We start from the raw sequence: 26,603 nt of genomic DNA, 5'->3' as shown, positions 1-26,603 counted from the left end.
TTTTAATTAATTTATTCATTTATTTATTTACAATCACAAGCAGTCATATTGAGGGAAACAGTTGATGTGGTGAAAAGGTAGAAGGCTGAGGAAGATCAATGGCAAGGATATGGTTTGCGGCAATATTGATTTAAAACAGGATGTATATTTTGGAAGCTCCTGAATGACAGGAAGGACTTATGATGAAGTCTTAACAAAGAGTCTCATGTAAAAATGTATTTACCTAGCACAGAACGTAGCAAAAAATAGTATTGTGTTCATTTTCAATAACTCTCTGTCACTTTAGGTGACTTACATTTAAAAAACATTATTTCGTAAAATTTAAGTAAAATATAATCGGTTTGGCAAAACCCCTAAACTTAATGAGAACATTTAGTACGATTTTACGAAGTCGCATCCGAATTGTCAAAAGTACATCTCTGTAAAACAAGATTTAAATTGCTCATGATTTTTTATTACAATCTCAATCCCGCGGTCATTCAACTCCCAAACGTGATCTTTAAATTTTCTGGACCTCTTTGGAATCTTGCGGTTGCTTACAGATGAAGGAAGCAGAGAGCGGCCTAAAAACGGGACATTTTTGGAATACCTTTTCCTTCTCCGTCGAGAAGGAAAATAAGGATAAACATTAAATATTCATTTTGATCGGTGTGTACTCCGCTCCCTGCCACTCCGTTTGAGGAACCTTTGATCTCGTAGATGTAAGAGGTGAAATTCAAGATTCTGAGGGTAAAATGCGGTCACATCAAATCACAAGTTTTTTAAGAGGGGCAGGCCGGCGGGGCATGAGTTTTAGAACCCAAGTAGCACAGCGCAACGAAAATATTGAAATTTAATTACAATTTGATTTCAATCAAGTAATTTTTTCACCATGAGATTGCAATATTTTTACATCATTTAGTCGAATTATGTCGATTTTAAACAATCAGCAAAATGAGCTCCATCGGTCAGAAAGGGAGGCAATATGCAATGCAATGAAAAATAGGGAGTTAATATTATCGAACAAAAAATCGTGATAAATTGAGATAAAATTTCGATTTTATCGAATGTGATTTTACAGAGATAAAGGTGCGACAAGTTGAGAATGATCGCGCAGTGGATGATGACTTTAACGATTTCATCACCAAAAAAATCGTAAACAAATCGCAACTCAATTCCAAAATGTCGCGCTTTTTTCAGGTAAAAAATACTACCTGGGTGAAAACCAACTTGTTGTGACTTGGTTTCTTTCTGTTAAGGTAATTCGTCAAGCTCAAGTCACGTGGTCGAACTGGTATGCGATATATCCCATCGATTAGGTCAAAAATCTCGGCAGATTTTGAATTTTTAGCAAAAAAATGACGATAGCCCCTGCGCATGAGCCTAAAGAATCATTCTGAACCTAAACATCGGCAAAATTCAGAGAAATGAAAGCAGAATAGCGTTTGGGAAAGAACCTCGCATTCGGTACAGAAATCGATAGCTGAATCAAATGCGAGGTTTTTTTCCAAACACTATTTTGATTTTATTTCTCTGAATTTTGCCGATTTTTAGGTTTAGAATGATCCTTTAGGTTCATGCGCAGGGGCTATCGTCCTTTTTTTTGCTAAAAATTCAAAATCTGCCGAGATTTTTGACCTAATCGATGCCATGTATCGCATGCCAGTTCGACCACGTCACTTGAGTTGACGAATCACCTTAAACTCAGCTAAATTCGCCGCGTCTTCAAGTTAGGCTACACCAACGACATCTTACCCGTAGTTCGAGGTGGAATTGACAAAATTATTAAAGTGCGACTCGGTGACCTGATCCGTGGGGAACGTGCTCATACCCGTCGTCGTCTCGACCCCCCACGCCTCCTTGATCATATCCGCCAACTTCTCGCCGACCATCACCGTCGGCGCGTAGGTGTGGGCCGTCGGGAGCTGCGGGAAGATGGAGCTATCACACACCCTCAGGCTCTGGATCCCGTGCACCTGGAGCTGCGGGTTCACAACCGCCGTGGGATCCGACCTGGGGCCCATCTTACACGTGCCGGACTGATGGTGGAGCGTGTACATCAGGTACTTCAACGCGCACCGCCAGTATTCGTCCGTCCCGAAGGCGTGGGGACACCCAGGGATCCGCATCTCGAAGAGCCGGGACCCGAACCTCTTGAACGCCCGCGTCTCCGCGAACTTGACCGCGGCCTTGATCCCCTCGACGAGGACCCTGGCGTCGTCCTCGGACTGGAAGTAGTCGTGCTCGAAGACGGGCCAGTGCCAGGGGTTCTTGTCCTTGAGGCGAAGACGTCCGCGGGACTTGGGGTGCAGGATCATCGGGAGGATCGTCCAGGAGTCGCGGCCGATGACCGGGCCGTAGACCTCGTTGAAGAACTCGTCCGAGATGCCTAAACTCCTCCTCAATGTATCGCCGGAGAGGATGGACCCGGAGGCGAAAATCAGCTCGATGTCCGGGTGCTTGGGTATCTTGTTGTGCTTCGTCGAGATGTAGCCCAATCCTTCTACACCTCCACACAACGAAAGAGGTCCTTTATGGTCCACGAACCAGTCCTTGAAAAGGAGCAGGTCGTTTGCCCGCTCTTCGTTTATCGTCAGTCCTGTCTCGTTGACCAAGAAGGTCAGTCCGGCGAAGGTCCAATGTTCGTTGAGGTTCTCGCCAACCCTCAGGTTCTGTATGACAGGCTTGATGCCCAGTTCCTCCAGGTGTTCCTTCGGCCCGACACCGGACAACATTAGTAGCTGCGGCGTGTTCAACGCCCCCGCGGCGAGGATCACCTCTTTGCGCGCCATAACCGTGCGCCGCTTACGGTTCTTCACGAACTCCACACCGATAGCCTTCTTCGTGGTGGGGTCGATCAGGACCTTCGTCACTCGGGACTCGATGGAGACATGGAGGTTACGCCGATGCTTCACCGGTTTCAGGTAGGCTTTCGACGCGCTACAACGGCGACTCTTCAGGATAGTCGTTTGCACCCTGGAGACACCAATCGGGGTGCTGTTCGTGTAGTCCACCTCATCGTAGCCCAGCTCTCTCCCCGCCTCGAGGAAGGAGTCCAGAAGCTCGCTCTTATAGGGAGCGTAGCCCACGTGTAATTTACCGGTGGTCGAATGGTTAGGTGAATCCTTGAACTTCCTGATTGACGTCTTCTCCGACTTCAGGTAATAAGGTAGGACATCGTCCCAACCCCATCCAGTATTCCCGGCTTTCTCGTAGTCGTCGAAGTCTTTACGGTTTCCACGGGTGTAGATCATGTAATTGATGATGCTGCCGCCACCCATGCCTTTACCTCTTGGCCATACGCAGCGCTGGTCCTTGCTGCCCAGGCACTGGTTGTCGCGCTTCTCTGAGGTGTAGCCCCAGTTGTAGTCGGTGAAGAAGAGGTAGCTGGCCAAGGCTGGGATGTCCGTGTAGATGGATTCGTCTTTGCCGGCCTCCAGGACGAGGACGTTCCAGTCTTCGACTTCGGATAGACGACCGGCGACGGTGGCGCCCCCTGGCCCGGCGCCCACAACTATGAAGTCGTAGGTCTCGTAGATTTGCTTGTTGCCGAGCCAAGGGTCTTCTCTGAATGGGATTCCTTGTTTCTTGTATTCTCGGTAGATCTCTTGGAAGACTCCGAGCCCGAAGGAATGGACCTGGACCGCTAGGAATGCGGCGAGAATGGTTGATAAAATAGTTACCGACATGGTGGTTTGTGTAGATTGATTGGCTTTCTATTCTGATGGGTTATACTTTGGTTTGGAGTGAGAGCTTTTTTCTGAGGAAATTCTTTGCTCTTTTTACTAAATTTTAATCTTGAATCAGTCTTATATTTATCTGGAAATCTTTTGGAAGTTTGGTCTGACGGCAGAGGTTACATCTTTCTACATTTTGCTGTGTAAAAATTATAAAAGATTTTCTGCACCTGCCTCGGTTATCTGAAACAAAATGAAAGAGAGAATACCTATTAGACTTTTTGATAAGTCTCTTGAGGAAAAATATTTTGGTTTATAACGAGAGTTATGGAGGATTTTTCAAAAAAAATTCTTATTTTTTTGTCAGTAAAAATTCCTTTACCTCGCGACAACGAAAAAAAGGGGGAGTGATAAATAATTTTTGTATTCAAAACATCTGGTTTTTTTTTAAATAAAAAAATGAATCAATCAAATTTTATTTGAATCAGGGAAAGTCGTTTTAACTGCAAACTTTTTTGATTCTCATGCATAATTGAGGGGCTTGGAGGACAAGGCGCATGTAAGTCTAGTTTTTACTATTCCGAGAAATACGAGTTTGAAGCTTCGAAATTACGTAGATCCTTACGATGGAAATAAATTCAAACAAACTTTTTGATGCTTAAAAATTTTAATTTGGCGGTGAATTTTTCACAGAATGTGCATAAAGACTATTTTCACTCGAGAGTAAAGTTTTTCTATTTCGAAAAATGAGAGAATACTTTACGCATTGCGCCAAACGGCCGGTCGGCTCGGTTGGCGTCAAAATGCACGATGGTGCCTACAGGACCGTTTGAATACTTCACGCATTGCACCACACAGTACGGTGAACGGTCGGCTCGGTCGGCTTGAACCGCATATTAGCGCCTACAAGGCTGTAGGCATACTTCACGCATTGCGCCAAACACAGAGCGGTCGAGTGCAGTTTTTGCTATTTCGAGAAATACGTGTTTAAAGTTTCATAATTACATGAGTCCTTATGGCGGAAAGAAAGTTCAAATTGGCTTTCTTATGCTGAAACATTGGAATTTTAGAGCGAATTTTTCACAGAAAGTGCATTAAGACTAGTTTGACTTGAAATCGTTAATATTTCTATTTTTTTTCAAAAACTGCTTTTATGCGCCTTGTCCTCCAAGTCCCTCAATTGAAATTGGGAATTAATTGAAGTATCAAATCATCGAGATGTATCGATGCTTCCAACACGCGCTAAATAAACGCTCCTTTTCGGGTGTCCAGATTCACTCGCGGAAAAGTTCAGCATAGCTTGGATCATGTCAATCGTTTGGCTTTTGTTACCTTTTTTATTATCTCATGGATGCCACCTCTATTTCAGCTAAGGGCCATGATCTGCATGGAATTTCAATGTAAGCACGACTGACCATTTACTTGCAGCAGGAATCAACTCCCCAATTCTGCCAGCAACATCAGTATTCATGAGGTATCTGTCAGTGACTCATTAAAGCTATTTTGCTCGTAGGGTGGAGGAAGATGCGTATGTCATGTGCGCTTCATGAAATCGTGAAATTTTCTTCCGAATTGATTTTATCCCTCCCTGTCAAGCAACATTGAGCTTCTTCGTGAAATAGCGGATGATTTTGTATTTTTACTTAGGTACGTTTTGGATTCATACGTTATAGTAATTATCTTCTTTTTTTTTCTTTTCTTTTTCCTTCCATGATTTTTACCGGTTGTCACAAAAACTTAGGTTACAATGGCCATTCATCTACTTCAGCCAGCGTTTTTCCTCAGCACGGCAGCTTTGACCTTGACAGTGGCGTGGCGTGAATGATCGATTATCGATATCTCTCCATTTGAAGCTATGGTAAAGAATCGATCTTTAAGGTGTTCGTTGCGAACACCCTGCATATCGATCCTTTTCGATAGGTTTAAATGGCAGATCATTCGATACATCGCAAAGCACGCCACGCCACTGGACCTTGATGGCAATTTAATAAATGAATCTTGCATTCTAATCGCATTTTTCAATGTCTGTGAATCATTAAACATATACATACGTTCAATCAAGATTGCACGCAGTGGTGTGGCGTGCTTTGCAATATATCGATTGTTGTGCCATTTAAACCTATGGAAAAGGATCGATAAACAGGGCGTTCGCAGCGCCACTAATCGCGCGGTTGATTTGAGAGCTCGTTACTTGTAATAATTTAAAGATTAGGCTACGGATGCGATCTTGGAATTAATTGTAGCGATTGTAAGACTAAATATTGCAATTCAGAATCAATAGATCTCGCTGATTCATGAAAGTACCTATTTGAATGGGGAAACTAATGGCCCATGCGCTGTTTTTAAAATGAATCAAGCTCATAAACTGGACGTTTTATAACATGTTTAACTGTTCTCTTTCAGTTTAAGGTCTGATCCTGAAGAGGATTCTGCTTTTATGCTTAAAATAGTCTCGTCACAATCATTTTTTTGTAGATTTAGTTTTGAATTTAAATTTTAAAATTTTAATATTCGTTAAACCTGTTTTTTATTGATTTTAAAATTGAATCCTCCACGAGCATGAATATTAATGAGATCATTATGGAAAGAGTTCAATTTGAATCACATTTTAAATGCTCACCAGTAAAAAATCGGACGGTGAGATCAAACTGTAATAAATAACATCATTAAATAAATACATATTCTTATTATTTAATCAGGTTACTTTACCCCCTACATAAATAAAAGAAATTCATACAGCTTTAAATCTCTGAATGAACGGTAAAAAATTACGCTTGCCCTTCTGGCCGCACCTCAAACTTTCGTCACGCAGCTTTTGTAATTTTGGAAAAGAAAACATGAATCATTCGTTAATCCCTTCCTTTAGCGCCATTTTATGCGAAGTAATTCATATTTTGATCATTTACGTACAATCACGTGGTATAGTTTAGAGAACAAGACAATTGAGGGACCGATTAAAAAAATTAAGTCTCGTAATTTATTCAGCAAATCGATAATGCTCCGTGTAACTGTAATGGCGATCAAAAATTGAGTGTTGGCGCACGAAACATTGTTGAATTTACCATAGACTTAGGTTCCTTTTCCTGGGGTTGACAATGAATGGTGGAACTACAAAAAACCATGTTTATCGGTTTTCAACGTTGCAGACTTCCTGTCATACTTGATTTTTTAAACAGAGAGCTATTCAACGTCAATTCTTGAAAACTTTAATAATTTTTCTTTGCCGTGCTAGGCAAATTCTGAGAAAATCTCAAGAGGTGATGTTGGTTTGTTTTCCTTTAAAAAAATAAAACAGGAGATGACATTTTTAAACACGGCAAATGAGATACGTGGTTGGAAGTTTCATCTTTCATATTAGTGGCGTGGTGTGCTTTGCAATTTGATTGATTTGCCATTTAAACCTATGGGAAAGGATCGATAGACAGGGTGTTAGGTTAGGTTAGGTTTACCTTTATAATCGATTATTCTTTACCATATCTGCAAATGGAGAAATATCGATGATCGATCATTCACGCCACGCCACTAGTTGATATGGACTGAGCTCAGCAAAAACGTACCCTGGTAAAAATTGGCAGTAGAATCTGTGTTTCAAAATACCATGGACCTACAGCCGGCTGTGAGATTTCCAATAGCTTCTATAGCCGGCTACACAATTTCTTATAGCCTTTTATAGCCGATGGCGATTAAGCAACAGCCAGGCGATAAAGTGTACGCTAAGCGTTACTAATTACGGATGCTAGGACTCAGTGAGTTTTTGGAATACTGCTCTCTTTTTGGGCCGTAGTATCTTGATTTATTTTGCGAGGAAAGCTCCGTACTTTTGATGGATGCCAGCCATTACTAATATATTAGAGCGCCTTCAGTTTCGTATGATGCTGTGCAATACCTCTGGTGTGAAATAGTTGCTTGAAGCGCCGTGGCACGCTGCGGCGCGGCAGGCGGGCAGCCAACGCGAGACGCGCATTGGCGCCTACAAACCTAACAGGGATACTTCACGCGTTGCGCAATGCGTGAAGTATCCCTGTTAGGTTTGTAGGCGCCAGTGCGTCGCCGCTCCGCTTTGTGTTAGACTCTATTTAATCTGGCGGAGTCAGCGTTATTCAACTCATGATTTTGAAATTTTTGCACATCCTGTATGGATTATTCTCATTTTAATTGATGAAAAAAAAATATGTATTGAAGGAAAATATGATGTGTGTTTTGTAAATATTAAGGTGGTTCCGTTTCAAATTTAATGATTTCCAAAGCACATGAATTTCCACACAATTTCTTATAGCCTTTTATAATCGATGGCGAAAAAGCAACAGCCAGGCGATAAAGTGTAAAGCCCGGCGATAGGAACTAAAGCCCGGCTGCATAATTTTTTATCGCTTCGTATAGCCCGGCCGTATGATTTTCTCCGCATTCTACAGGCAGCTATATGATTTTCTGTAGCCTTCTTTAGCCGGCTATACGAATTCCTATGGTACTTTGAAACGCAGCTCTTATCGCCAATTTTTACCAGGGTATTGGCTCGCATTTTGAGGGGATAATCAATTGAGAGTAAATTAAAATTCAACCAGTCGTAAATTTTCTACCGTGAAAAGTTCAAAGTCGTGCAAAAATATTGTGAACGTGAAAATGATCGTTATAATTTATCCTCAACATTGAGTCTTATGGAAGAGGAAAACCTCAAACCTGTTTCTCTCGGTTCAAACTTGATGCGACTTAGTCTGCCTTGGTGAGGAATAACGCCATATGAGCCCCCAGACGTTGTCAAATCTCCTTAGACAACTCACAAATTTTCGGGGAAATTTGTAAAAAAAAAAAAAAATTCAAATTTTCAGTGAAAGTTCGTAATTTGATCTGAAGTGTCTGAAAATTTCAAGGCAAAATATTCACAACGTTCTTCAATGGAAAATATTTCCTAAGAGGCAATTTGGCAACATTCGAATGCTGATACGGCGCTTTGCCTCAGCACGGCAGAATATACTGCTGACCTGAGGAAAAACGTCGTATGAACACCCGAGAGTTCCCAAACTTCCTTCGATAAAATGTTTAATTTTGAGAAAAGCTAAGAATATTTTCCCTTGACATTTTTTGGAACTTCAGGTGGTGTTGCCAGCATAATTATCTGAAAAATTAGAAGAAAAATATTCACAAATTATCCCGGAAATTCGTGATTTACTCAAGGAAAGTTGGAAACGCCTGAAGGCTTATACAACGTTTTTCCGTAGCAAGGCAGTATTGTTTCTGGTTTGAAATGGCAAGTGAATGCTCGGATAACGTTTTAAATTGAATCATTATGTTCAGCTGCCAGTATTTCAACGAAATGACCCGTTGATGCCCATCAAGAACACCTCTAACGATGTTCGACATTTTTGTGGAGTCGTACGTTGTCACCGGGCGCGAGATCAAGTTCATTATGTTACTGTGGTTTTTTTGCTTCGACTGCGAGATCTTAATGACCATGAGGCGTTCTCAGAAGCACGTGGATATTCGGACAGAGATTTTTTTTTTTTTTCACTTTCGGTCAAAATGTCACTTCAGGGGCAGGGAGGACGCGGTTGGACCTGCATGATTATTTTATCATCATTATTAGCAAAGTCTGGCCCGTTCCAATCCGTGGAAAGCAAGAGGAAACCATACTACCTTGCTAAGGAAGAACTCCGTATGGGCCTTCAGACGTTGCCAAGTTTCCTCCGATAAAAACCGAATTTACTGGGAAATTGCGAATATTATTTTCCAAAATTTTCGGACGATTTTGTACGCAAATCACTACAAAATATCTGAAAATGTCAAGGAAAAATATGCATAACTTTCTTCAAAACTACCTATATGTTTGTTTCCGGAAATTTGGCATCTCTCGAATGGTCATATGGCGTTTTTCCTAAGCATGGCAGAATAGATAGTGGTCAACTCGGCGGGAAAAGAGCTAGTCCAAGGTCTCGCGAACCCTTCGGATCTCCACACTTAGTTTCTTCCCTCTTTCGTGGAAACGAGACGCGTCTTCTAAATGACTAAGTCAAAGTAATCTTTGTAAACTGCGTGTGTCGTTGACACTGATTTTATGAGAGTCTGGTGGAGAAAATGACCAGCCGCAAAATTGAGAGACCCTCCACTAGTATCCCAGTACTGTCGCTTATCTTTTGAAAGATTATGCTGTTCCTATGGACAAAGTTTGGATTTGTATAAAAGTTTTAAAGGGTCATAAATGCCCTAGGATTATTCTTAGGAGGAAATGGTTTAAACGCCTATGTCCGCGGTTCACATACAGGGAAGGCTAGGTTAGATCGAGGATCAAAGCAGGTTGGATGAAGAGATGTTGAGGAATGGGAAAATAGTGAAAAGAGAATAATTCAAGAACGATTACTTTCTTTTAACATTCATGCATATTGCATATATTTGCTTTGCGGTTTTAAGTGCAAGAATTCTCTTAAATTTTCAGAGGAAACTAGATTGGATCGAGAATCTAAGCAGGTGTTGGAGGAAGACGTGCTGAATGCAAAAATATCAACAGGAGAATACTTCAATAACGGTTGCAATTTTTTTTAACATTCATGCAAAAAGTTACTTGCGCTTTTACGAAAAATCTCTGAAATTTTCACTCTGAAAGACGCACCTGTTAATTTATAAAGAAATATTTTGTCAGATAAAACTTTGCAACCTTGCGATCTTTCTGATTTTGACCTCCTCATTTGAGCACTCCAGCCTCCAGCATGCAAAGAAATTAGCTTAGGGCCACATTGAGGATATTGACTCGGTATTTATCCAAAAAAGCTAGCGGAGTTTTGCATTTTTCGCGCACCTAAACTTGTGCGAGAAAAACACGAAAAAGTCATTAACGGGCCTCACCCAGCATGCACAGCGGGCGTTACCACTATGAATATTTTATTTTCCTTGGAGCAAGGAGGCTGGTCCAAAGGCGTTTCCTTCCACTTCAAAAGATAGTTTCAGATGAAACTGAGGACGACCGAGATTTGAACGTTTTTGCAACGCTTTCGTTGGAAAAACGCAAAACGGTTGCCAAATATCCCCTAGTATTTTGACGACATTCAAGCTTTTTCGAAATTTTCGGATATTTGAGTTTGCGTACAAAATTGTCTGAAAATGGGAAAAATATATTCACAATTTTCTTAGCAAATTCGGTTTTGTCGAAGGAAACTTGGCAACATCTAAGGGCTCATACGGCGTTCTTCCTTAGCAAGAACGTTCTGTAGAGGCTCACTTCCGAATGTGTTGGAGTCAGGGAAAAATGAACTACTGGAGACAGCCAAAAAAGACTTACAGCAAAAAAAAGAAAAGAAGAAGAAAAAACCAATGCTAAAATTATCTATTTTTCTATTTTTTTAACATGATCTTTTCTTAATACTCTCCATAATATTGAATCAAAGTTATTATTTGCATTATAAAGAATTTAATGTGCATTTGACAAATACTTTACATCATGACATTTTTTCAATGGACATTAAAAAGATATTTCTTAGTCAGACATTTTTTTTAAAAATATGTATGGTATCAGAAGTTCTTTCAATCATTTCGGGGGCATAGCCTCATCTGACAATAGATGAAATTTTTCAAAATTTTGACTGAGTTTCTTTCGATTTTGCAATTTTTCGTTCTGAAATTTTGAAATACTCACTGAAAGAAATAATATTTTTTGGCACCAAGGATGTCAAAAATGTGTCTGGTGATCCCAAGATGCTCCCTTTATTGCCCTCGCAGTTGACTTTAAATCCTATGAATGCAAATTCAACTGTGCGCAATCAGGTAGCATCTTAGGATCACCAACACATTTTTGACATCCTAGGTGCTAAAGCAGCATACAATTTTTTTAGTGCTGTTAAAGAGTCAATTTTCGGAATTTTTGTGTTCTGTTGCAGCAAAGAGTGCAAAATCAAGCTATCTGCCTGTCCATCTATCTATTTATCAAATTACAACGTGAAAAAGATACCCTTTGAACCAGAAACGGCCTTGGCGAGTTCAACTGTGTGCATAAAGCTATGATGAATAAATATGCAAAACCAAATATTAAAAAAACAAATAAAGATGTAAATTATTTAAAACTCGGTCATAAAAAAGCCGACAAACCCGACTACCAAGAGCTTATACACGCGGGTCACCTCAGCACGGTGGGACAGAATATTTTCACGCCCAATGACTGACCTCATCTCCTCCGTAAAGTGAGCACAACTTTCTTAAAAAAATTAGTGTTGATGAGCTTTATCGTTCTGTATCCCTCAGCACTTTTCTGAATGGAAAAAGTAAGATTTCCATCTCATAATTTTGTCGAATGGAGGAAGCATTTCCTGATCAGACTTTATGTACACTGAGCGGCATCAGACTATCTGTTTTATACAGCCGGTTGGTTCAACGACCCGACAGCAATCGGCAAACGACCGGCTTAAAAATCCAAACGATTAATTTCAGCGGGCAGCGCGTGACTTAACTCAAAGGGGGCCCCGTCTTTTGAGAATTGAATCGGTCTATGTAAATGCCGCACATGTCTATTATCTGATGAGCCTTAGAAAGTAAAAATTCTTATGGAACTGAAGGCTCGTCAGAAAATGGACTTGTAAGGTCTTAACATCGACCGCTTCATCTCACTTAATTGCACTTTTACATACTGTAAGCGAGGCTTGCAATGTAATACCGGGTACTTAGTGGGCTTTTCGCAGGAAGCATGCCAGTCAAATCCATTCGTCAAAGTAATAAAAACTACAAAATAAGGTTTTGAATCTACGATGTAAAGGTTGAAAAAATGCTCAGTTGTTGTCAACTGGAAACGCGACTAATTTATTTAGGAGACATGCTGCTTTTCTCGTTGTTTTTCCTGATCTATAGTAGTCTCTGCAAAAAGTGTGCAATTATTTCTACAGGATGTCCCAAAGTTAAACGTTATTTATTTTTTCAGAATCGATTTTTATGATCAAAATAAGACTTTTGTTCTGAAATGTTCCCCCAAAAAGTCGCCCCCTTTCAAAGATTCAATCCCCATAACCACCTTTAAAATATGATTTTAGCATTTTGTAGGTCAAGGATGTCGTTAACGTATAAAAGAAAATAGAAGAGCCAATTTTTGGGCGCTTCGGTTTTTGAACGTCGTCACAATCAAGATGAAACGGATTCTCGCTCAAAGTTTGAGGGGCTGTAACTCCAAGGGGAGCATTTTTTGGAGGGAAAACGTAAAAAAATTCATAATAAAAAAATTCATGTTTTGCAAAAGTCGATTTTGAAAATTTTCGAGTTTAACTTTGGGACACTCTGAAGACTCAGTTTGTCCCACAACAAAAAAACTGAACCTCTCAGGCAATAAAAGGAGAAGGCGGTCAAAGAAGAGTTGGTAACCTAATACTATGAAAGATGGACTATGAGAGAAAAAAAGAGATACAAATCCATATGTTTAGGGAAGTGACATATGTAGGAGAGACAGAAAAAGGAGGACAAAAAATTTTAAAACCGTTCCACGTCGCAGGATACCGTTTTAACAACGTTGAATCATTCTTCGGGTGGATATCAGTCATTAAATGTTTGCTTGCGGTTGATTCAAATCTCGCAAGCGCGTGCCTGTGTTAAATGTCTCTTTGGCCACTAAAGTAACGGAATCACAGACAGAGGGAACGAGACTTGTTGACCACAACAATCCCAGTTTTTGTTTTTAAAAGAATCCCTCTCGACTCTCTGAGTTTTGTCGATTCAACTTGAAGTACTATACTACCGCGCGTGCTATGGAAAAACGCCGTAGGAGCATTCAAGAGTTGCCAAATTTCCTTCGATGAAATGTTTATTTTTGAGGAAAGTTATGAATATTTTTCCGAGAAAATTTCAAAAACTTAGGTTAAATTGCGAACAAAATTATGTGAAAAATTGGAAGCAAATAATTACAAATTTCCCCGAAAATTCATGATTTAACCACGGAAATTTGGGAGCCCCTGAAGGTCTTTACGGCGTTTTTCTTTCGCACGGCAGTATAGCCCATGGAGGAAAAATTTTTACCCTCGTTAAAATTGGCAGTAGAATCCGTGTTCCAAAATGCCATAGACCTACAGCCGGCTGTAAGATTTCCAGTAGCTTCTATAGCCGGCTACACAATTTCTTATAGCCTTTTATAGCCGATGGCGATTAAGCAACAGCCAGGCATAAAGTGTATGCTAAGCGTTACTAATTACGGATGTTAGGACTTAGTGAGTTTTTGGAATACTGCTCTCTTTTTGGGCCATAGTATCTTGATTTATTTTGCGAGGAAAGCTCTGTACTTTTGATGGGTGCCTGTTATTACTAATATATTAGAGGGCCTTCAGTTTCGTATGATACTGTGCAATACCTCTGGCGTGAAACAGTTGCTTCAAGCGCCGTGGCAAGCTGCCGTGCGGCAGGCGGGCAGCCAGCGCGGAACGCGCATTGGCGCCTACAAACCTAACAGGGATACTTCACGCGTTGCGCAATGCGTGAAGTATCCCTGTTAGGTTTGTAGGCGCCAATGCGTCGTCGCTCCGCTTTGTGTTAGGCTCTAATATTTAATCTGGCGGAGTCAGCGTTATTCAACTCATGATTTTGAAATTTTTGCACATCCTGTATGGATTATTCTCATTTTAATTGATGAAAAAAGATATGTATTAAAGGAAAATATAATGTGTGTTTCGTAAATATTAAGGTGGTTCCGTATTAAACTTAATGCTTTTCAAAGCACACGAATTTCTTATAGCATTTTATAATCGATGGCGAAAAAGCAACAGCCAGGCGATAAAGTGTAAAGCCCAGCGATAGGAACTATAGCCCGCCTGCATAACTTTTTTATCGCTTCGTATAGCCCGGCCGTATGATTTTCTCCGCATTCTACAGCCAGCTATATGATTTTCTGTAGCCCTCTTAAGCCGGCTATAAGAATTCCTGTGGTATTTTGAAACGCAGCTCTTATTGCCAATTTTTACCAGGGTAGTGCAGCAATTTTTGTTTAATTCCATTAAAAAATCGGATAAATTGATTTCTTTGCTTGGAAACCACTTTTAAGTACCCGGAAGGGCAAGTTTCAAGTAGTATAGTTTGTTTTTAAGTAATATATAAAGCGCGTAAAATTGCGTCATAATCCGGAAATTCTGCGCCCTCCGAAAAGTAGATACAATTTTAAACAGCTTTTTTTAGAACCTTTATTTTTTGTACTGCCAATTACCAACGAAATTTTTGAAAGACACACTACTATCATGTGGTGTTGATACTTAAATGTACCTCTTGCACATTGCTTTATTTTATTAAAGCATTGCCTGAGTCGCAATCATTGCATGTATTTGTAAAATCGGCTAATAGCTCAACTTTTGATTTCACATTATTAGTAGCCGGAAACCGAAAAATCTTGTTTTGAGATTATTTAGATTATTAATATTTACATTCACTTTCTATGTTTTTTCAGTCCATGTCCATAATCCTGCCTAATTCACAGAACCAATTTTGAATGACCAGTTTTTAAAATTAAATTATCACCTGCTCTTATACTGTTTGTTTGCACATTCAGGTGTCACGTCATCAGGGTTAAAAGTCTCGCCGGATGTATTCGGAAAGAACTTCAATGACGTGCATTCTGCCGTGCTAAGGAAGAACACCGTATGAACATTCCAGAGTTGCCAAATTTCCTCCGATAAAATGTTTATGTTGGAGGAAAATTGTGAATATTATTCCTTGAAATTTTCAGACACTTTAGGTCAAAATCCGAACAAAATTCTCTGAGAAATTGGCAGAAAAATATTCAAAAATTTCCTGAAAACCAGTGATTTTTCAGAGGAAATTTGGCAACGCCTGAAGGCTCATACGGCGTTTTTCCTTAGCGCGGCAGCATTCTTAAGAGCACTGGCAGATTTTGGTGGTCATGAACTATAGTTAGCAACTCTTTGTCCTTTGTATGGCAACAAGTGCCAGTGGTCGGTCACAAAGTAAGGTTATGTCCGATGCAGATTAAATATTGTCTTAGCGTAGGAACCAATCAAGGTTATCGTCATCGCAGCGCTCGGAGGAAAGAGACGCAGTGTTTCTTTATAGAATAGCAAACAGGGACATCCTGGCGGGATGTTTGGCTATGAAGAGCCGAATTGGTTCCATTCGACACTGGTGAGAAATTAGGGACCAGGCTCTCTTGACCAATGAGCACATGAAAAACATTACCAAAATTTCCATGGCTGAAGTTGGAGAGTGCGTCATAATGGAGAATTTGCATGCAAATTTTTTATTGCTTCATCTGAATGCGCTTAAAGAGCTGATTTAACAGTATTTTTTATAATTTTTTTCTGATATAGGAAATAGTATTAAAAAAAGAAAGGTTAAAGTGAGAAAATGCACCGCATAGTGACGTCTTCTGGCAGCATTTCTCATTTAAACACACGTATTTTAGCAGATTAGATCGTTTATTATATATTCTCGAATAATTGTTCAATTCATGAACCAAGGGTATCCTCGTGTTCAGTTCACTCAGTATAGTTCCCACTTAAACATGAAATTCATCAAATTTCATCAATATGTTGAAGACACAACCGATCTCACTGTGTCCTGACAGCAGTTACGGCAACCAGCTCACGTGAAAACAGAATTTGGGTACGATGTTCAGCTTAAGATATGAAATTCATCTGCCGTAAGTCAGGGCCGGATTTACCTACTTGCCGCCCATGGGCCGCCTGTATTTTGCCGCCCTCTTCTCATTCGTTTTGAAACATCAATAAAAACCAACGAGTGAACGTGCCGGAGGAGGAGGGGTGCATAAGACGCGTTTACCTATTCGTGTTGGATACATTTTTTGCGAAAGCCCTGTCAACACTACTAGCAAAATTTCACGGAACTTGACGCAAAAGTTAAGTTCCGTAAACCTATCTCTGTGTGGGCAAGGTCCTCCATTTATAAGAAAGGGGGAAAAAATATGAAAGAACAAAAATAAATGTGGTTTAATAATTTTAACTTTCGTCGCTGCGCCGCTGATCTTATTGTGTTCGGCGTAATGCGTGAAGTATTCCTGCAGTCTTGTAGGCGCTATGCGTTTCACGCCAACCGCTCCTGACCGCACTGTGTTTGACCTAATGGGTGAAGTATTCATGCAGTCTTGTAGGCGCTATGTGTTACATGCCGATCGCCGCGCAGAGGGCTTGTCCTTTTCATCTCAAGTCCTGGTCATCATACCTCTCTGCGCTGAGCTCCAGGCCAAATCGCTTGTTTAGTTCCTCTCTTAACTCGACTAATTAAAAATGCTGTCTCTTGGATCACCGAAAAAACGACAAAATTAGAAATTACTATACTCTTATTAAAGAGAGATTTTGTAGCCTTTTCTCATTGATAATTTTTTTTTTCTGAATCCGTTTTTTTTTATACCTACATTTAAAAAAATTGCAAAATTTGCCGCCCCCTTTTGCCGCCATGGGTCGCGGCCCATGTGGCCACCCCCTTAATCCGGCCCTGCCGTAAGTTAACACAATTCAGTGCCCATGAAAGCCCAGCTTCTTGATTTCATCTTTTCTGCAATACGCTGAAAGTAGGCACATAACCTGAGACTACATTCCATTCACGGGCACCGTAAACTCCGGCAAAAATCTTTCACTCCCACAACATCCTACTCTCAAGCTAGGTCACTGTCAGAGGGTAACCAACTTGCAGCTTATTCTAATCCAAGTTGAATCGTGATGGAGTCGTAATCAAACGCAGGACCGCTCTATCGTGCTAAAAAAGAACGTCGTAGGAACATTTGAGTATTGTCAAATTTCCCTCGAAAAGATGTTTGTGATGAAATCAGGCGAAATTGAACTGTAAAAAAGCAGTGTGGATAACTACACCATAGCTTTGTAGGGGTAATCTGACATGATTTGGCGCAAAAAACGTAAAGTTTACAAAGCCAAGATTGCAATTAATTGCTACCACTCGGTGACCATACTTTAGTGGTCGTACTAAATCGGCATTTATTGAGCTAATAATGTGAAAATATTGCAATTTTATTGCATTAAAATTGCAAAATTTTCGTTGCACTGTGCTATTTCAAGAAAAAATTCTAGAACTTGACATTTTGAGAGCATTTCATAATTAAGGTGATTCGATGGACGCCATATTTTGTGTCAAAGCGGCATGCGATATATCGCATCAATTTGTTCCATTTGTTCAGCTACTCGTCATTTTTCTCCAATTTTGAGATCGCAATTCTGTTGTCAGGAGACTAAAGCACTCACTTAATAATTTTAAAAAAGAAATTCAACGTAATAAAGGCGTGGTTTTTTTAGAGAGAAAATGTCGCATTCGAGTGCAGTTTCGATATCAGTATCGAATGCGATGTTTTCTCTCTGAAAAAACCACGCCTTTATTACGTTGAATTTCTTTGTTAAAATTGGTAAGTGAGTGCTTTAGTCTCCTGACAACAGAATTGCGATCTCAAGATAGGAGAAACATGACGAGTATCTGAACAAATGGAACCAATTGATGCGATATATCGTATGCCGTTCTGACGCAAAATATGGCGCCCATCGAATCACCTTAAGAAACAATAAATTGACAATCTGAAAAAAATGCTTTTGAAGATTTCTGGCGTTGTCCAAAAGTCAAAAAAAATTCCCGATAAAAATGCCGCAACGCAAGGGTTTAAGTTCTTTTACAGCAAGGAACACCACGAACAATTTTATCAAAACTTGAAGACGCTTGCTAAATTATAAGCAGAGACAAATTATAAGCAAAACATATTTTTTCGAAAATACGTGGCAACGCCCGTAGGCCCATACAGTGTTTTCCCTTTGCATGACAGAATTGAGTCCCGACTATTCCGAATCTCGGATCACCCGTTAGTTGGTGAGGCGTGAACTGCACTCTGCCGTGCTAAGGAAGAACGCCGTACGAACATTCGAGAGTTGCCAAATTTCTTCCGATAAAAAGTTTATTTATGCGGAACGATATGAATATTTTTACTTGAAATTTTCAGGAACTTCAGGTGAAACTGCGCACATAATTATCTGAAAAATTAGAAGGAAATTTTTAACAAGTTTACCGGGAAATTCGTGTTTTATTGAAGGAAATTTGGCAACGCCTGACGGTTCATACGGCGTTTTTCATTAGCACGGCCGCACTCGCGTTTGACTTGCAAATCGGCCGAAAGTGTGTTAATGCATCTGCGAGATCTCGGATGTTTTTTACGCCCAAGCACACTAAGTGGTTCCTGAGTGGGAGGCAATGAGGCTTGTTGGATGGGGCAAATGAGTGCCAAATGGGTCATTTGCATAGCTTCCACGTAGGAAATATTCTGCCGTTCTAAGGAAAAACGCCGTACGAACCTTCAGGCGTTGCCAAATTTCCTTTGATAAAACACGAATTTCCTCGTAAACTTATGAATATTTTCTTTCCAATTTTTCAGATGACTTTGCTCGCGATCTCACCTTAAGCTCCTGAAAATTTCAATTTTTCAACTTCCTACCCAAATTTTTGGTAGCCATATTTACTAGACTCATATCATTTACGGTGGAGGAGGGGGGGAGGGGGAGCCGAAGCTTGGCTTCTTTAATCAGAGCTTTGGTCACCTACGCGGAAATTTTTAAATGTCACATAGGTTAAAGTTAAGTTGAACGGAGTTTTCGGGGATTTTCTCTCCGTAAGCACTTGATACTTTCATAAAAAATGTTGACCTCAGTGGGAGAATAATGGGAAGATACTAATAAGTACGGTAAACAAAAGAAAACTCAAGTGGCCTCATAAAATGAATACTTTAATTTGTACTATTTAACTAGAATTTGTAGAAAAATTGTGTTTAATGCATACTTAGATGCAGCTGCAATGATTTCCACACTTGCCTTTGTGACATTGACATTGTTGACTTTCAACATTTATAACTGTTGCAGCTTATTACCTACGCGTGTTATGACTCATTATGAACAACTTTCCTTTACACTCCTAGCTTCGTTCTCTCGGTCCTATCATACTATTATCAACTATTCTTTAAGTTAGGAAATTGAATAATGTGTCAATCATTGGCAAAATTAGGGGGACCGGGCGGCAGAGGCCAGCCCCCTGAAAAATCTTCCTGACCCACCACAAAACAAGTATAAAATTTTGATAAATTTGAGTTTGTGGCATTTCTATTATATTTAAAATTGTATCTTGATATATATTTGGGGCCAGAGCTGCTCAAAATTGCTCTTAAAGTGCCTCAATGGTTAACTTTTTGCAAGGGTAGTCCTGTCCGGACTAGCGGAGAAAACCACTCACTCGTGCCGCGTTATTCTGAGCCTCCCAGAGCCTTCTTTATGGGGTGCTTTTCTGTGCTCGATCCCTAACAAAAAATGCATTATGCTACTATGCCGATTCCAAGCAACGATTCTCAGGAAAATTAATTTAAAAATTTCAGAGTATCCTATGTACATTTAAATAAGGAAAAGAACATGTTGTTAAATTTTTAAGTAAAAATTATTTAAAATTTACGTGGTGCCTTCTCAAACCTGCATTTTTTGAGCCTGAATACTCAAACATTTATAACTCTGATTTGTTTTGACATTTTAGAGCGTTTTTTGTGCCAATATTTCCGTAGGGCCTTTCTTTTGCAGTACCAGTGTTATTTCAATAAAGGGATTTCCTACACCGATGTTTTTTTCGGCATGGATACAAAATCACGTAAATTTTAAATAATTTTTGATTAAAAATTTAACAACATGTTTTCTTCCTTATTTAAATGTACGTAAGATATATTCTGAACAGTTTTTAAATTAATTTTCCTGAGAATCGTTGCTCGGAATCGACATTGTAGCATAATGCATTTTTTGTAAGGGAGCACAGAAAAACACCCCATCAAGAAAGGTCTGGGAGGCACAGAAAAACGATTTGTTTTGACATTTTAGAGCGTTTTTTTGTGCCAATATTTCCGTAGGACCTTCCTTTAGCAGTACCAGTGTTATTTCAATATTATCGTGAAACCACCCCTCAGACAAAACTTTTAAAACTTTTTTGAAAAACTCACACTTTCACTAATTTGTTTTCGCTTTACTAAATTGTTCACTAATTTGTATTTGCTATACTAAATTGTTCACTAATTTCACAAATTAGTGAAAGCATGAGTTTTTCAAAAAAGTTTCAGATAAAACTTGAAAAACTTTTTTGAAAAACTCACGCTTTCACTAATTTGTATTTGCTATACTAAATTGCTCACTAATTTCACAAATTAGTGAAAGCGTGAGTTTTTCAAAAAAGTTTTAAAAGTTTTAATACAGCTTTTACTGTTTTTCAAAGATTTCGATTATTTTATTAAAAATTCACCCTTCAGATCCTCGCTATGTTATTATCAGTGCGTTGTCGCAGGGAAAGAAGAAATCAATCAGAGTGCACCCACCTGGAGGTGATCCAGTTTCGGGTCTGCGGGCGGGTCTTCGGCGTCGGCGACGGATCGGGCCGAAGACGACGGGGCGACGCGGACAGTTAAGAGGGACTTACGAGTTCCTTGAACTTGATTTCACTACTAACGAAAGAGCCCGACTGTTCCGCGCCATCCTTACGTCGCGTCGTCCGCGCCACGGCCAAGGTCATGAACGGCCGCGCAACGGTCCGCGCTCGGCTCGCGGTCGCGCCTCCGATTCGCGGGTGATGGACAGACCCCCCGAGCCCCCCCCCCAGCCCCCCCCGGGGGGGGGGGGGCACCCCAACGCACACGAAGCGCCCGGCCGAAATCCGACGATTTCGCGATCTAAAGGCCACCGTTCAATGGGTCAATACTGCCGTGCTAAGGAAAAACGCCGTATGAATATTCAAGAGTTGCCAAATGGTGTTGATGTTACATGTGTGAGGAATTTGCGATTTGACCATTGATTCTTGTGTAAAAGTTCACGAGAAACACGATAGTGCCACTGGTTTTCCTGAAATCAACTCCCAAACTCAAAAAAGCTCTCAAGTTAGGCCAAAATGGAGGGGATATCCTGCGCTATCCTGAGAGTCCACCTCTACATCAAGACAAACTCTCCATGCAAAGATAGGGAGCAAATACATTGACAGGGCTGCCAATTTATTTGGAGACTCTTAAACTGAAAACATGGAATCACTGCTAATGTATTTGCTCCCTATCTTTGCATGGAGAGTTTGTCTTGATGTAGACGTGGACTCTCAGGATAGCGTAAGATATCCCCTCCATTTTGGCCTCAACTTAAGAGCTTTTTTTGAGCTTGGGATTTAATTTCAGAGAAAACCAGTGGCACCATCGTGTTTTTCGCAAACTTTTACATAAGAATCCATAGTCAAATCGCAAATTCCTCACACATGCAATATCTCCATATCCTCCTATGAAATGCTTATTTTTGAGGAGAGTTATGAAGATTTTAGCGTGAAGTTTTCAGACAATTTACATCTATATACGAAGAAAATTCTCCGAAAAATTTAACGAGAAATATTCAGGATTTACTCAACGCACACGGAGCGCCTGGCCGAAATCTGACCGATTTCGCGATCTAAAGGCCGCACCGTTCAATGGGTCAATACTGCCGTGCTAAGGAAAAACGCTGTATGAATATTCGAGAGATGCCAAATTTGAAAATTTCCTCCAATGAAATGTTTATTTTTGAGGAGAGTCATGAGGATTATGACGTGAAATTTTTCAGATGATTTACATCTAATTTCGAAGAAAATTCTCCGAAAAATTAAACGGGAAATATTCGGGAGTTATTCTGAAAATTCGTATTTAATCTACGGAAATTTGGCAACTGGCGAAGGTTCATACGGCGTTTTCCTTTTAGCATGGCAGAATGGGTCAACACTGTTGCAATGAGGGAGAACGCTGTATGCGCATTTGAATACTGTCCCATATCATTTGAGGACTGCATTCAGTGTATCTCTACTGTTCTAAACCCGCGTTTAAGTCTCCAAGTGAAGTTCTTTCACAGAGTCTTGCGCCGAGTGCCTGTTGACTAAATTTAATCTACCTTAAACTTTAATGCGGCTCTCGTTGACTGGTAATCATCCAAAGATCCATACTATCTGTAAAGGGAAAACGCCGTATGAACATTTGAGAGTTGCCAAATTTCCTTCGATAAAATGTTTATTTTTAAGGAAAGTCATGAATATTTTTCCTTCATAGTTACAGAATCTTTAGGTAAAATTGCGAACTAAATTATTTGAAAAATTGGGAGGAACATATTCAATTTACCAGGAAATTTGCGTTTTATCAGAGGAAATTCGGCAACGCCTGAAGGTTCATACGTCGTTTTTCCTTAGCACGGCCGCATATTTCTCTCGATTAAAGTCTCCACTTTTGGTTTTCTTTTGATTAATGTTTCTTGATTGGTGAGGAATGAGCTATGCCTCTCACGTCGCCGGCTTAAACGTAGAACAGAAAGTAAAGCAATGTGTTCAATCTGCTGTGTCAAAGAGACATCAGCTGATGCTGGTGTCAAATTTCATTGGAATATTCACGCAAAAAAAAGTTTGCTTGTTTATTTTGCGTATTTCACGAGAAACTTCTCGCGAAAGTTTTCCGAGAAAACTTCTTCTGAAATTTTTAGAGAATTTACTTTACGGCATAAAACATATTCCCTTAAATTTAAAAAAAAAATTGGCACGACTGGGCCAAGTTTAACATAAACGCACTGAGTCGCAACAAAAGTGAACCGTCAACCGAGGAAAAGATGTTTGAAATTTATTATCTCACCATGAGACTCACACTGGAGGAAAAAAACACATCGGATCTAGAGTCCAGACTCTTGATAACATTGACAAGAAAAAATACTCTTGATTCAATCAGATTTTTGCTTAAATCAAAAGGAAATCCGCTCAAATTAAGAGGCTTGGTTCTTGATTTAAGCAAAAATTCATCTAGAGTATCTTTTCTTGTCGATGTTTTTTTAAGAGTCTGGACTATAGATCCAATGTGTTTTTTTTCCAGTGCAATGTTAAAGACAAAGTTTATTTTTTAGCTATTTTGACGATCGAATTAATATTTCTCACCTTTAAATTTTTGACAGGAGACAATGTGTTACTCGTTGAGTTCGAAGCAACTCCGGCTCATTTTTTTTTATCAGAATGCGTCTTGGTTCGTTTTTCTTATACTCGCTCCAACTGCTCTCTTTTAATGCACTTTCAAATGAACTGTCTCTAAGTTTCGTTTCGCGGAACATCGCTTTATTACTGTAACTTTTCAACGGTGTTTCGCTCTCTCTCCGTTCAGTTCGCCTTCAATAGCTCAAGTAGGCTATATGAGCGGCTTTTGGAGCAGTAATAGTGGCTGGGCTCATTCGTGCCAGTGGCGTGGCGTGCATTGCGATATATCAATCAATCTGTCATTATTAAACCTATAGAAAATAATCGATAAACAGGGTGTTCGTAAAGAAACACCTTAATAATCGATTCCTTACTATAACCTCAAATGGGGAAATACAGATAATCAATTCTTCACGCCACGCCACTGATTCGTGCCAAACACAACAATGGCGGCCCAATATTTTGCTATCGCAATGTATTGCGTTCCTCCTGTCCACTGCGCCTTCAATAACATCAATAGGCAATGTGAGCGGCATAGGAGCAGTAATAGTTGCTTGCAGCACTTTGGACATATTCACTCGTGCTAAGCATGATGTAAGCGAATAAACAGTTCCATTAAAGTGTTTCGGGCTCAGCTAGCCCAACGCGCCTTCCATTATGCAAGTAGGCAATATAAGCAGCTTAGGAGCAGCAATAGTTGCTTGGAGCAGTTTGCCGATGTTCGTTTGCGCTGAGCTTAGCACTAGCGAATGAATAGTCACTACGGGGCACCGCTTTACCTTTGGGTATACTTCCGTGAAAAGAAACCTCTTTACAAATCTCGATAAAATCCTATAGCGTAACTTCATAAATAATCCTTGCAAGGGGCGATTTTTATTTCGAAAATATCGCGATAGATTGTCGGGCGATAAAAGCGCGATCTCATCGCGATAAAATCGCGCTTTTATCGCCTGACAATCTATTGTGATATTTTCGAAATAAAAATCGCGATAAATGGCGATTTTATCTCAATTTTATCGACGAAAATTGATCAAGATTTTATCGAACCAAAAATTGCGATTTGTAGCGATTTAATCGCCATATTTCGCAATTTTTAATACGATAATATCTCGATGTATTGCCACCGTTATGATCGCAATAACCAACCGATAAAATCGCTATTCTTCGCGATCACTGCTACTTGGGCAAGCTAGCAAAAATTCGTGGAAAATCCAAAAACGTCCAAAACTCGGGACTACTGCGCGGACCGCGGCGCCTGACGCGCGTCTAAAACGCGCGAAGAAGTGGCGATCCTGCCCGACTCTCGATCAATCAATCGGCGAGGACTAATTGAACGTATTTACGCCAAAAGGAACTATGTCTCACGCAAGCTCTATGCACATAGTTCCTTTCAGCATATGCGTCCAGTTGCTGCAATCCAATCGCATGACGCTCGTTTCTCACCTGGTCACTGCGTCCGTGTGCGAGCGTGTTCCACAGTCGAGTGCGAGTGTGCGCGTGAGTTCGCAGTCCCGCAGTCTGCGGTCTGCCACTCGCGGAAATGAACGAGTGATGAGCAACGCTGCCGTGCTAAGGAAAAACGTCGTATGAACATTCGAATGTTGCCAAATTTCCTCCGATAAAATGTTTATTTGTGAGGAAACTTATTCATATTTCTCCTTGGAAATTTCAGGATCTTAGCGCGAAATTGAAAGAAAAATTTACGATAAAATTGGAGAAGGAATATTCATGAACTTACCGAAAAATTTGTGCTTTATCAAGGGAAATTTGGCAATGCCTGAAGGCTCATACGGCGTTTTCCTTGGTTTTCCCTCAGTATGAAAGAACGGTTGATTTTATGAGAGCGTCGAGTAATTTCGCGGGTCGGAGACCCCGATGAATTGTGAGTTGCGAATTTGCGGGAGAAAGGATGAAGAGGTCAATCCGAAGAGAATGAATCACTGGGCAACGCAGTGGCGCAGCTGGAAATTTTTCGAGGGGAGAGAGGGGGGAGGTGTGAAAGGTCTATGGTTAAAAATGCGGCTGCGATGATGCTCGAATTCCCTCTTTTTTACCTTTTTGGAGATGCATAGGATTGCGCGAATGTTTCAGGCACTGAAAACTCACATGTTTGCGCGAATATTCAATATTAACGAGGAGGGATTAATCTGGCAACCTTGGTGGTTTGTGGTAGATAACTACATCGCAGAAGACTGTTTATTCCATCCTCACCTACGGTCATGTCTCTCATCGAATAGTCCTCGAAGCACGAATGGCTCAGAGAGCTTTCATAGACCTTTAAAAAGTGGCCACAGGCCCTAAATTCACTTTTGTTCGTTTTTGCCGCACGCGGTCGCCTTTACTGAAAAAACTACACGTAAAAAATCGTAGAACAACCATGTTCAAGTTTTTCAAGAGATGAATGGATTCAAAACCCGACGGTTGCACCCAAAAGAAAGCGCATATTATATGTTATTGCAACGTTCTGCACCACTTTAAGTTTTTTTTTTTTTTTTTTTTTATAATGTTTTAAAGAGCTACATCCAGTTTTTCTGAGTCGTTTCCGCGAATTTACCGAAATGATCCCAAATAAAAGAATCAAACATTTCGACGCGATATTTTCGGTCGTTCTATTTTCTTTTAATGCAACCAAAAAAAAAGATTAAATAGCATCCGAATTTCTGAATCGTTACAGTGAGGATATATATTTTCCCTTAACTTGTGTTTAAAACTGGAGCAGAAAGTCAAGAATGGTGACACGTAGTCCTACAGCATTCCTGCAGTCTTGTAGCCGCAAATGAGCGTTTCACGCCAACTAACCGACTGCACTGCTCGTTTGGCGCAATGCAAGAAGTATTCACGCAGCCTTGTAGGCGCTAATGTGCGCCTCGCGCCGACCGCACTGTTTGGCGCAATGCGTGAAGTATTCTTATAGTCTAGCAGGCGCTAATACACGTTTATGGCCATCACTGTGTTCGGCACGATTATTCGAACTCGCCTTAGAATAATCGTGGCCTCGAATGAAAGCTTAAAAGCTCA

General features: G+C 40.3%; 1 protein-coding gene across 1 annotated transcript; it reads right to left on the bottom strand.

Annotated features, from left to right (window-relative positions):
* On the bottom strand, nt 1–21,101 carry LOC109033353 (glucose dehydrogenase [FAD, quinone]). The gene is made up of 2 exons (XM_019045937.2): nt 20,956–21,101; nt 1–3,899 (listed from the first exon to the last, which is right to left on the bottom strand). Exon 2 carries the CDS (start codon nt 3,666–3,668, stop codon nt 1,731–1,733), a length of 1,938 nt encoding a protein of 645 aa, XP_018901482.2. The 5' UTR covers nt 3,669–3,899; nt 20,956–21,101; the 3' UTR covers nt 1–1,730.
* Between the last annotated feature and the right edge of the window lie 5,502 nt (nt 21,102–26,603).

Source organism: Bemisia tabaci, chromosome 8 (assembly GCF_918797505.1).
Source record: "Bemisia tabaci chromosome 8, PGI_BMITA_v3".
Taxonomy (NCBI): domain Eukaryota; kingdom Metazoa; phylum Arthropoda; class Insecta; order Hemiptera; family Aleyrodidae; genus Bemisia; species Bemisia tabaci.
The sequence above is the reverse complement of the archived record's forward strand: the minus strand, read 5'-3'. Positions and strand labels throughout refer to the sequence as shown.

Bases quoted from the DNA above. Each gene is read 5' to 3' on its own strand.
- LOC109033353 (XM_019045937.2), bottom strand. From the start codon at position 3,668: ATGTCGGTAACTATTTTATCAACCATTCTCGCCGCATTCCTAGCGGTC.